The sequence below is a fragment of the Gymnoscopelus braueri genome (genome assembly GCF_963280865.1).
Source record: "Gymnoscopelus braueri genome assembly, chromosome: 7".
NCBI lineage: Eukaryota > Metazoa > Chordata > Actinopteri > Myctophiformes > Myctophidae > Gymnoscopelus > Gymnoscopelus braueri.
Window position 1 is genome coordinate 53,729,349 of NC_137608.1, and position 13,212 is coordinate 53,742,560.

Consider the following 13,212-nt stretch of genomic DNA (forward strand, 5'->3'; position numbering starts at 1 on the left):
TGTCTAAACTCTAAATGTAGTCTCACGCATAGACATATAAAGGTAGACGCCTCCTCCGACTCTGTGGCGTCTGTATCTGCGGGCGCCATTTTTGGGAAGACAAACTGCCTTATCACAGTGACTACTGGCCAATCACAGCGCGTCTTTTCCAGGACTTGGCAGAATGTAGTTGTATAAAAATTAATTTTATACAACTACATTCTGACAAGTCCCGGAAAAGACGCGCTGTGATTGGCCAGTAGTCACTTTGAGTGGCAACGTGCCTTCCCGAATATGGCGGCCGTGGATACAGGTCGCTCCAATGAACTGCATCTAGGTTTCTATATCTATGATCTCACCAGCCAGACTGTTTCCTCCCACAATGTTAAAAAGCCTCCGTCATACAGTGAGTCTGGAGCAACGGAAGCTCTGAAAATGGGGGGATAAAGAGGATTTGACGCCTCCTTCCCGCTTCCGTTTCGGCTTTACAGTCGTGCAAAATTGTCCTAATATAAATAAATAAAAAATGGGGGGGATTGCTGCTTGTTAGAAATGGAAATTCAAAAATAAAATGTAACGATATTTTAACATATATCTTAGTGAACTGAAATGACAAACAGGTGACAGCTTCAACGTCCAATATCAAGAACTTCCTGTGTGTTTTAAAGGTTAGAAGTCAAGAAAAGGGTTAACAAAAAATGCCCATGTTAAGTAGATGTCCATGTTAACTCATTCACTGCCACAATTATTGCTGGCCGCGTTTGCCCACTGCCAGAGATTTTTCATTGAAAAAAAAAAAGTACTAGTACTAGATACAGAATTTTTGAGTTTTAAGTTAACAAGGAAATGGATGGGAGTCTAGATCTTCGAAAAATTATATCTCCTTGGTCTTTGGGTCAAATTTGAAAAAAAATAATATATATATATATATATATATTATTTATTTTTTTGAAAAAAAATAAATTACGTTTTTTACGTCAAGTGGCAGTATTGGTAAACGGTAATAATTACGTCAATTACGTCAGAGGCAGTGAATGAGTTAAGGCTAGACCGCACCAATGCAACTCCTTGCAACTTCCATTGGGGATCATGGTTGCAAGGAGTTGCATTGCTGTGGACTGGCTTTAAAGGCATAGTACAGTATGTGACTTTTCCCTTTACATAATAAATGCATTTCTTTTACCCATCATGTACCTCTATACCAGCAGTTATCATCCACTGCAGTAGCGTGGTGGTGTTTACCTGCAGGAACACATCGCTGTATTTTGCTGTTTTCACTGTTTGTTTTGATTTCCCCCAAAACGTCCCGTTTACCAAAACAAACAGTGAAAACACCAACATACAGCGAGAGGACAATGACTATGTTTCTGCAGGTAAACACACCACACTACTCCAGTGGCTGCTGACTGCTGATGTAGAGGGAAAGTATTGCTAAAACAATGTATTTATTGTTTTGTTATGTAAACAACACAGGATAAAGTTACATACTACGCCTTTAACTAGTTCTCCATGTTAACTAGTAATCCTTATTACACGGCTTGGTTGAATGCTCGATTCTGATTGGTCAATCACTGCATGCATCGGGTATGTTAATTCTGGATTGCAGACCGTTGCTATGAGTAACACTGTTGCTATGGACGGAGACAACGCACCTCAATCAATCAATCAATCAATCAATCAATCAATCAATCAATCCGTGGTGCTTGTTTTTTGCTGTGTTCAACATGGCAGCAGTTAAACGGTTAAACACTATTACATGTTTTTGAAAGCATTTGAGAAGGAAAAATAGGCAAAGCAGAGACAGACAGAATATATTGACGAGCTGACCTGTTGGGCTGGACTCACCCGGCACAATCTAATGGACTAAGGCTAAGCGCTTTACCCTCAGCAATAGGCTCTGTGCACAGCAGCCATATTGGAACGAAATTGGGCCTCTTTCTTACTTCCTTAGGTGTTACCAATGATACTAATGAAGGCTCTGTTCCATTCTGCTCAAACAGAGTCAGGGTGTAGACTCACTGGAAACACTCTGCTACACCAGAGGGTCTCAAAGTGTGGTCCAGGGACCCCCATGGTTCCTTGAGGGGGTTTCAAATGGACCCTTACGGGTGTGTATTGTGTAACAGACGCGCCTGACATACATTAATATTACAGTAAGCAATAAAATCCGTTTAAAATCAATACAATTATTGTGTTGTTATTTTTGGATCAATATTAATTTCTTTATCACGTAGCCGCGTAATAAGCGGGATAATCAATGGGGAGCGGGTCATTATGCAGAAATAAAGCCCTTCAGCGTGATGAAGTCTAATCACCCTGTCTGGTGAGACATGTGAATGTCTCACTGAATAGTCATAGAATGAATAGTCTATGCCGTCCTGTCTGCCTGAACTCAAGAGGTTTGGGAGTTCACAGTAATTATATCAGAATAAAATACAAATAAAAATGAGGTAACGCACGCGTGTGCGCACAAGCACACACGCACGCGCACACGCACACGCACACACACGCACACGCACACGCACACGCACACACACACACACACACACGGATCCACACTACATTCCAGGGTTTCGACGCAGTTTGTTTTTAAGTTAAATCCAGTCCCAGACCAGAGTCCAGGATTTTATAAGACAGTCTTTATTTACATCTGGTCCCCAGTCCAGTCCAGTCCAGTCCAGACTCCAGTCCAGACTCCAGTCCAGACTCCAGTCCAGACTCCAGTCCAGACTCCAGTCCAGGGTTTATATTTCAGACACATGGTGTCTCAGTCTTTAGATCTGGTCCCAGAGCAGACGGCGGTACCGCGTTTTCCTCCGTCTGGATCTAAACCTGAAGAAGAAGAAGAGGAGCATGATGAAGAGGCAGGAGGCCAGGTAGAGGAGGAGACACAGGCTCATGTCCACGCTGGTGAAGCCTGCGCCTCCTCTCTGACGCTTCTCCTCCAACTCCTCCTTCTGCCCGGCCGACTCCTCCCCCTCCTTCAACTCAGCTTTCTTCTTCTGCTCCTCCTCCTCTGCTTTCTTCTTCTCCTCCTCCTCCTCTGCTTTCTTCTTCTCCTCCTGCTCCTCCTTCTTGGAGGCTGTGTCCCGGTGCTCCTGCAGGGGAGGAGGAGGAGGAGCGGAGGTAGAGGAGGAGGAGGAGGAGGAGGAGGAGAGGGAGTAGAGAGGAGAGAGGTTGGGAGGTCCGTAGTGCTGCTGGAGGAAGGACAGGACGTTGTCCTCGTTCCAGACGTGAACTCCTTCCCTCTCCTCGTGGCAGGAGGCGCACAGGGAGGCGCTGGGCCACGTTGCTTTGGGGAACAGCGGGTCCTCGCTCAGAGAGCCTGACGACACAATATGCACAAATATAGACGTTTTGTGTTCATTTCCTCGACTATAAAGCTATGAGAACAAATGTCTGATGACTAATAACCTTATTCACTGACTAAATAAAAACTAAGCTATGATGACTTCAAACTATGACTAAATATATTAAAGGTTTCATGACATGCTGGTTTAAAGTCATTATCATGGTCCTTCAAACGTGTGTTAAAAGGTTTTAACTGAAAGATCCACTCCAGTGAGTCATGGCATGTTCTTTTCTCTCTGTGTTCTGAGGCCTTTTCAGCTGCTATTTGCCTGCGGGTGTCGCTGTTGAGGGATTATGCCTGTCAATCATCGCCTCTTTCAATTTTTCTGAGCCTAATTGTTCAGAAAAACCCCCAGACCACAGAAAACACACAAAATGTTCAAAGTTCAGTTTTACACATAATGTGTTGAGTTCACCGGGAGGACGCAGAGCCTTCGTCCTGTTCCTCTCACCCAACACTCCCTGCTGACAAGCTCCGCCCCCCCCAGCCCGTAGGAGCACGTGCAGTGACGAAAATCTAGCTCCCCGTCCGGCTCCCCCCCCCCCCGAACACAGGCCAATTGTGTGTGTGCGTGCGTGCGTGCGTGTGTGCATGTGTGCGTGTGTGTGCGTACATACCAGCCAGTCTGTTGTTGACCAGGTTGTGTTTCCTCCAGAGCCAGAGGACTTCCTGCTGAGGCGTGGTGACCTCCGACCCCAGGGATTGAGCCATGTTTTCAAAATGTCTGCCGCACTCCTGACAGCCGAAGAACGTGTTGATGTAGCGACGCATCACCTGTAGCACCGCCCCTGGCCCCGCCCCTACACCTGAATGGATACAATAACAACAACAACAACGTAGGCGTTTATCAGGCACTCTTCATCCAGAGTAGGGATTAGGGCTGTCACCATTACACATTTAAATTGACCATTAATTGTCACACAAATAATTGCGATTAACGATTTAATTGTGTTTTTTGGCACTGAACATCGAAACATATGAATATAATTAACATTTCTGTTTGCCTTTCAGGCTTCATAATCACAAATTGCACAGGGTAGATATGACAAATAACTTAAATATACAAAGAAATTACTGACAGATGTAACAATTTTATACTTTCAAAACATAAAAAAAATTGTGGAAATAGTTGATCTACAAGCTTACAACACGTCACAAAGTTATTGCGTCAAAAATGATTGCGATCAACGATATTGTCGCGTCAATCAAACACAAATGTGTGTAGAGTGAAACAGTAGAGGGTTGAAGTGGTACTAGTGTTCTCAAATACTGATGAACCCGACCCAACGTTTTCGGGACGAGCCGGGACGAAAATGTATGCCAATTAGTCGGGCCGAGGCGAGCCTAGGGTTCTGTGAAAATAATTACTTCAACTGTCCCTAGTGGCTGAACGGTAAGGCCGACGGAAATGGCGGTGGATGCGTTGGATGCAGCTCAAAGTGAACTTTACTCGGGTATCTAGTTTGTCGCCGTCCGACCTTCCAAGCCCGTGTTATTAAAAACTGGAGAAAATGGCAGAAAAAGAAAAAAAAAGCGATTTTGGCAAAAGTGGTCGTTTTCAAGATGTTTTGGCCATTATCTCTGGAACAGAAGGTACAATCTGCTCAGTTTAAAGCTGGTTGGATGCGTGACTTGTACTTAAGAGCCACACTTGAGTAAAAGAACATATGTCTTTGCTTTGAAAATATTTTTACTCCAGTAAAAGTTAAAATTACCCATGAAATCACTTGGGTCAAATTGTTAAATTAGCTCACATTAAATGTACTACAAGAATCTAAAGTAAAAGCTTTTCATATAGTGCAAAGAAACAAAACAGTCAGAATGGCTTCTCAGCTCACTTTATAACTAACTGATTTTAAACTTTTTGAAAATGTTAAATAAAGCAATTAAAACACTGGATAATTTGTCCCAGTACCATTGTTACAGGTGAATGATCTCTCATATATGTCAGTGTTGTTACTGTACTGTATGAGCTTACAGTTCCAAATAGCTTGTGGCTATAGATTCACTACTTTCAGAATAGCTTTCTAGAAGTTCAGCTACTTTTTTCAAGTTACCTTTTCAGTGACACATCAACATAAAGAGCACAACATGAGTTCTGAATGCAGTTCATCCATTACACGCCATCTCTCTCTGTGTAGTTTTGAGTGGATGTGGACCATCACACACCGTATAAAACATTCTCCATCTCATCCATTAGTTTGTGATGTCATGTGTTTCACCCAAACACTCAATGTCATGATGCACTAATTCCCAACTAATGGTCATGAAACACATCATAAGAGCCTGTGCCCCTTTCAGCCAGGTAAAATATAAACACAAAACTAAAACCCTTCATTCATACAAACACAGAAACCATGTCAGCCTGCCCCCCCCCCCCCCCACTACTCTTCTCACTAAGACACTTCCGTACACAGAACACATTGAAATGCATACAGTCTTCTTATTTTCTCTAATTCAAAAATCAAAGCCTGTGCACTATACAGGTCTGGCACAGAAATGATCCTCTCAAAATAAAGACTGGGAACCCATCTGTGTCCTTTAAGAGATTTATTTGGATATTCAACGATAGCAGATATGCAAGAGAGACATACACGATATACAAGCTTTTTCAAAAGAATTGCAGATCTACAAGCTCATAGATGCCTCTATGCCGTGCAATGAGCTTGTAGATCTGCTATGTTTTGAAAAAACGTGGAAAATGTGTTCAAATCTTTGACTAAGGGCACGCTCCCACCGCACTTTTATTTTACCTCTGGGGCAGAATCTGCCAATGCTTTGTCAATGTAAATGCGTGGATTCACGCAAGAGCGGATCTTTCCGCCTGTCGCGCAGACCTTGCGTTTATCTGCTCTACGCGACTTGTCCATTTGAAGCAGAAAACTGCTGGAGGCAGGAGCTGATTTTCCCCCTCTGTCCAATTGGGTGAGTGGAAGGCAGACCGTCCCAAGATTCAGGAAGCAACATGGTGCTCAAGGCAGAAGGCGGTGCGGGGCTAAGGGGAGGGTCCTGAAAGTGAGTGACCCTAAATATGTTTTTTAAAGCGAACATTTGTACCTCAAATCTTTTCTTCTGGGGATTCTACAAATGTCTTCTAAATCCTAACAACTTTCTGAAAAAACTTGCTATGTTGCTATAATATCAGTGGTGCTCAAACTGTTTCATGTCAAAGACCACCCAAAATGATATGAATTTGGCCGCGGACCCCCATCTCAAAATATGTTGATCCAGGGACCCCCCAGAAGCAAAGGTTTGAGTTAAAAATAATTGCTTAAAAAAAAAAAGATTTATATAATATATAAAGAAGTATTGTATCAACAAGAACAAGGTGGTCCCGATATCGTCTGTCGGGTGGAAACCATTATGTCCAAAACTGTACTTTTCAGGATTAAAAAATAGCAAAAGTGTCCGACAGCAACGATATACTACAGTGTGTGTGTGTGTGTGTGTGTGTGTGTGTGTGTGTGCGTGCGTGCGTGTGTGTGTGTTGTTACTAACCAGTGTTGTCCAGTGCGTCGGGTCTGTTCAGGTGATTGACAGTCAGAACGTGGAACAGTGTCCATAGAGAACAGGGATAGCCTCTAAGCCCCGCCCTGCTGCCCTGGCAACCAACCCAGCGAAGCTCCGCCCCCAGGAACACACCTGAAATCTGAGCAGAAATAATAATGGCATCAACTGAGTTCTACCAAAGATATTACATTATTTACAAAGACACGCCATCCCAGTTTGAGCCACTAGAGGCGAAATGGTGCACAAATTGCATACAAATGGTCTCGTCTCCTAAGTGTGCGGCCGCGTCTGACAGCAAATCTCGCGAACGTGTGCTACTTTACCCCTGCAGTACCCGAGCACCCATACAGTAGGTGGCCAGTGACTTTGGCCATTTTCCTTCCACACCTCCTGCATGGAGTGTGTGACCCGAGGTGATGTTGGTTCGAATCCAGCACACAACACCAATGGTTTTGATAAAGTGGATTGTGGAAGTTGAATGGTGGATTTGTGGATAGGACTCTATATGAACAAACGTATTATTGTTATATCAACAAAACACATCGCATTCTGTTTGTGACAGGCATGATGCAAAGGTTTTGAAAGTGAAACTGGTTAAAGTCACTGGCCACCTACTGTAAAACGTGAATACAAATTATTCAGATATTTATGTGTGTGTGAGTGTCTGGACGTGTGTGTGTTAGAGGGTAGCACGGGTAAAAAAAAATTGGATCCTGTGGATAATTGGACCGGTCCGAACGGACCCGAGAAAAAAATCTAAATTACTGGACCCGGTCCGAAACGGACCTGTGGATAAGTGGAGAAACGGACCTGTGGATAAGTGGAGAAACGGACCTGTGGATAAGTGGAGAAACGGACCTGTGGATAAGTGGAGAAACGGACCTGTGGATAAGTGGAGAAACGGACCTGTGGATAAGTGGAGAAACGGACCTGTGGATAAGTGGACGCGGCCTGAAATGGGACCGAAGCAAACTGGACCCGGTCCAAAACGGGGATGATTCAAATGTATTAGACCCGGTCCGACCAAGTACAGAAGTACAGAACTAAATGTGTTAGCCAGGTCCTGGTCATGGCAGAATAAACTAAAATTATACCTATACTGTACACTACGTAAAAAACCCTCTAATACCTGTAGACAGTGCAAATAAAGCAAACACACTTGCCCACTAAAACAATACAACATAGCAACAATAAAACAAAGTGAGTGTGTGTGTGTCCTCCTACTCTCAGCTTGTTGTTGACCAGGTCCAGAACTCCCTGGTATGGGACGGAGTCCAGCGGGAGACTGACCAGCCAGTCCAACACCGTCTCCATCACCATGACGACAGAGCCACCTACTGGATACAACTACACACACACACACACACACACACACACACACACACACACACACACACACACACACACACACAAGAATAACATTATTAAATGTCAGTCATTTCTTTGTATATTTTACTTATCTGTCAAGAGAAATGTAGTAATTATTCATATGTTCAATATATAAAACACAATTAAATCTTTAATCGCAATTATTTGTTTGACAGTTAATAGCCAAGTCAAAATGTATACTGGTGAAAGGCCTATTTATTAATAGACATAAATTAGTCGACAATGACTTCAGAAGTAGTTTTATAAAATGTATCGTTACCTTGGCAACCACGGTGACAAAGTCTTTGAAGGTCTTAAGCTCCTCCCCCTGCAGCGTAGTGTGCGTGGCCACCTCCACCCTCAGCAGGTAATGCAGCGCTGACTCCAGATCAGCCAAGTACACCTTAGAACTACAAGACCCACAAAACACCTTAGAAAACTACAAAACACCTTAGAAAACTACAAAACCCACAAAACACATTAGAACTACAAGACCCACAAAACACCTTAGAACTACAAGACCCACAAAACACCTAAGAACTACAAGACCCACAAAACACCTTAGAAAACTACAAAACACATTAGAGAACTACAAAACCCACAAAACACATTAGAGAACTACAAAACACCTTGTGTTTTTTCACCCCCAGACACTTTTTAAGTTGCCTGATTCAATATTTAGATATTTGATTTATTATATTTAGGCTATATATTTTTTTTTCAAAAGAAAATGATATAAAAAGCCTGTCAAACTGTCAGAAGAAGTGTCTCCATAGACATAAACCCTCATGAACACATACACAGCTGGTGTTGACCTGTGCTGACCTGTCAAACACTCTCCAGTCTGCTGAGGACAGCTGTGTGTCCTGGAGCAGCGCTGCCCCCACGTGGTCAGGGTTGGTACTGCTGCGATGAACCCCTGGCAGAGACCTCAGTGCAGACGAGTAGAAGAAACGCAACCTCTTCTCCCTGGAGGAAGAACCCAGAGGAGGATGTACCACAGTGGGAGCAATACCAACATCTGTGTGTGTGTGTGTGTGTGTGTGTGTGTGTGTGTGTGTGTGTGTGTGTGTGTGTGTGTGTGTGTGTGTGTGTGTGTGTGATGAACATGGTGTGGACCATTTTCCTTGGTCCTCACAAGATATGTATATTGTTGTTTTATGATTAAAAATGTGTTAGATTTAGCATTAGGAAAAAGATTCATTCTTAAGCCTCCTGAGTTGCTCACAGGACGGTCTGGGCCGTCCCGAGAATGTTCAAACATGTTTGATATTTATCTGGATGGCTACTGTCTGAGTGGAACCACACGGCGGTTGAAGTTGATGTTTAAGCTGTTTGAGCTAAGCTATGTGTGCTAATAACAACCTGGATTCCAACATGTGTGAATGTGCATGCTAATGGTATGGAGATGATATCTAAAGCGTCCTCCTGCTCATAAAACACTGTGTATGACATACATAATTGAAAGTCCTTTATACTGTAACGCTGGGGTACTATTACCCATGTGTGTCCTGTTACGTTGATTGAGGGAGGTGTCACTGATTTGGGTATTGGCTACATGTGTGCCGGGGAAGGAAAAAGGGTTAGTTAAGTTGGGCTGTTGTTTCCAGCGTGTGGCATATGCACAGTTTGATCACAGTTAGCTTGCGGCGCTGTAACCATGGCGACGACAGCATCTCATAGGCCGAACGCAATCTGTGCCGTTTACCATAGACTGTAGGTGTTTACACAAAAACGCTAATAAACAGCTTACATTTTGGGGAAAGTGAAAAACAGGCGTCGCAGTTCTGTGCGTATGCTAATGGTCAATGCCTGTGTGTGAGTTCAGATCAATTGGTCAAGACACTGAGGAGAGAATCCTGCTGAACAGGTTTTGATGACAGAGGTTCCCTTTGATGACAGAGGTTTGCTGAATTATGGTAGGATAAGTTTAAAAACGAGTGAAAATAGCCAATCTACAAGCTCATAACGTGTCGTATCTTGCAGTGTGAGTCCAGCTTAAGTTTAGAGTTATGCCTGATTTATACTTAGTTGTGGCTCGGTATCACACACATCATAACAGATCTATAAGCTCACAATGTGTCTAACGCTAAAATATTTTAAACAATGTGGATTCATTAAATTGTGTGTGTGTGTGTGTGTGTGTGTGTGTGTGTGTGTGTGTGTGTGTGTGTGTACTCACACAGCCACATGTGTGTGTGTACCATTGGGGTACAACAGGTGCAGAGAGGGAAATGTTGTAATCTTCAGTTTCTCCACCAGGGGGCGATCTGTAGACAGAGCCCTCCTCACCACGACTCCTACGTAAGGTAACAAGTCTAATATGACCTGCACACACGCGCACACGCACACACACACACACACACACACACACACACACACACACACACACACACACACACACACACACACACACACACACACACACATGCACGATAATTTTAGGGAATAAATGTAGTCAAATTAACTCACTAGTCTAGCAGCAGTAATTAAAGGAGAGTTTAGTTTTTTCTTACTTCTCTTCCTATATATGACTCTGGTTCTTCAATGATGACAGCTGTGTACACATCTGACCTCTGACCTAACAGTGGGAGGAGCTCCACAGAACTACAGACAGACAGACAGACAGACAGACAGACAGACAGTTATAAATGTGTCACGTCAGAATGTTTATAAACAAAAGTGTCCGGCGGTATTTCCAGCTAGAATGTCTCGATATTGAAAAATCTCAAACATTTTGGGGAAAATGTGGGAAAATTATGAATTCTTTTTTTAACACAAATCTTCTCTTATGTGTGTGTGTGTGTGTGTGTGTGTGTGTGTGTGTGTGTGTGTGTGTGTTACCTGTATGCTTCCAGGGGTGGACAGTGGTCGGGTCGTTCTGACTGTGTGTGGTTCTGGAGGAAGTTCACCATCAACTGTCTCACTGTCTGGACCTGTCTGTCTGCACCTAAACACACACACACACGCACACACACAGAGTAGGAGTAATTGAGTATTTGTATTATTGTGGTATTGTGCAGTAGAATATGAGTATTTGTATTCTTGTGGTACTGTGCAGTAGAATATGAGTATTTGTATTCTTGTGGTACTGTGCAGTAGAATATGAGTATTTGTATTCTTGTGGTACTGTGCAGTAGAATATGAGTATTTGTATTCTTGTGGTACTGTGCAGTATTTCTACCTCTGTAATTCGTCCCCAGCTCAGACAGAGGACTGTGGGCTCTGAAATACTGCAATACAGACAGACAGACAGACACCTTATTTTAGATTTTAGCTGCATGCATATATATATATATATATATATATATATATATATATATATATATATATATATATATATAACATACGTATCACATAAGTTTTTCAGAAAACTCTTAGGATTTAAAACAGTGATTCTCAAAAATATCAGATGCACAAGCTCAAAGCGCGTCATTTTGTGCCATGCTGTGAGCTTGTACATCTGCTATTTTTGCAAAATCGTGAATATTTTTGAACAACGAAATGTTTCAGAAATAGCGAAAATAGCAGATCTACAAGCTCACATTGGGTCATAACTTTTGGTGCTGAAATTTGGAGATAACAAGGGGCCTGATTCACATAAATAACGTGTGAATTAAGTGAATAAAGGAGGGTGTATTAAATAAATTAAGTTAAATAAAATAATAAATTAAAATAAAATAAATGAAAAAAGTAATTAAAGATACTATTTAGTAAACAGAAAATATTATTTTCAGGTCAAGATACCAATCTAATCCAATCAGGAACTCATACAGGATAAAGGATAAAGTGAAATTGGAATGATGAATCAAACATTTGGAACTGAAACACTGTTAATATTTAAGTCAGAATCAGATCATAAATGTGTTCTCTATCCTGATTGGATGGAATTGGCGACCCACCCGAAAATATATTTTCTGTTTACTCAAGAGCCAGAGAGACGGGGAGACCTCTGTTATAATAAACACTCTATAGTAATGATTACTATCACAATATAGAGATTTAACCTTTTTCCTCTTAAACCAAAACACTATCAAAATAAATACAGGTATGTGAAAGTAAAATTAGATAAGTCTTAAAATGCATAAATCACAATAAAATGAAATAATAAAAATATTTTTTAAAAAGTACAACAACAAAGCATCTCTGATAGTACGTACTCTGAAGGTAGGGTAGAAGTGAACGCCGTATTCCTTGCAAACTTCAAAGTTTTCTTCCTGTGCGCAGTCCAACACAGCCACACCTATCACCTGCTGCCAGTCTGGAAGACAGACAGACAGACAGACAGACAGACGGTTTAAAGCTAAATAGCATAATAACTAGAGGCAGTGATGTCATTTACCCATCCTATAACAACTAGGAGCAGTGAGCTACATTCTATGGAGCAAACGACACATTGCTGGCCTGGCCTAGAATGGTACGTAGGACAACTAGGGCCTCTGGCTCACTAACAGGGACGTGCTGCCACTGGGAAGTTTGGGACAATTCCAGAAAGGCCGACCGTTTAAAAACAATCCGTAAATCCTTACGGGCCTCTCTATCTGAGATTCCCAGGCTGAATTAGGGGCCCAGCACGTCCCTGCTCACTAACCACTCAGCTATGTCTGTTGTTACCACTTGTCTTTAACCCTACATACATTTACTATTTACAATTATTTTATTTGGATTGTTCTGAAACCATTTGACACACAGCTCTTGTACGGGGGACCCTAGGCTGTGACAACATATTTTCAGATGGGGGTCCATGGCCAAATACATATTAATGTGGGGGTCCTTCACATGAGAAAGTTTACGAACCAACCACTGATTTACAGGATATTCTCCCATTTCTCTCATCATAATCATTCATTCAACAGGACTCTTTGAAATGCTTGTAAAAAGTATCTTTATGCTGTTTAGAGTTTATTGTTCCCAAACAGCTGTTGAGGATTTCTGACAAAAGACTCATTACACATTCAACTGAGCAGATGGTCTCTCACTCACACACACACACACACACACAC

General features: G+C 42.3%; 1 protein-coding gene across 2 annotated transcripts in view; it reads right to left on the bottom strand.

The window, feature by feature from the left end:
- Nucleotides 1-422: 422 nt before the first annotated feature.
- Nucleotides 423-13,212, bottom strand: part of qsox2 (quiescin Q6 sulfhydryl oxidase 2) — a 13,729-nt gene continuing 939 nt past the window's right edge. The window contains exons 2-14 of one of the 2 annotated variants that reach the window (XR_013933409.1): nucleotides 12,370-12,470; nucleotides 11,394-11,442; nucleotides 11,054-11,159; nucleotides 10,726-10,816; nucleotides 10,392-10,537; nucleotides 9,035-9,178; nucleotides 8,490-8,619; nucleotides 8,066-8,188; nucleotides 6,830-6,980; nucleotides 3,949-4,137; nucleotides 1,825-3,304; nucleotides 1,031-1,097; nucleotides 423-715 (exon numbers count right to left, since the gene is read on the bottom strand). Coding sequence is in view for 1 of the 2 variants with exons in the window: in XM_080432486.1 (XP_080288612.1) it covers nucleotides 2,754-3,304; nucleotides 3,949-4,137; nucleotides 6,830-6,980; nucleotides 8,066-8,188; nucleotides 8,490-8,619; nucleotides 9,035-9,178; nucleotides 10,392-10,537; nucleotides 10,726-10,816; nucleotides 11,054-11,159; nucleotides 11,394-11,442; nucleotides 12,370-12,470 (1,781 nt within the window). In the remaining variant the exon portion in view is untranslated. The other variant, XM_080432486.1, reaches the window with a different exon arrangement.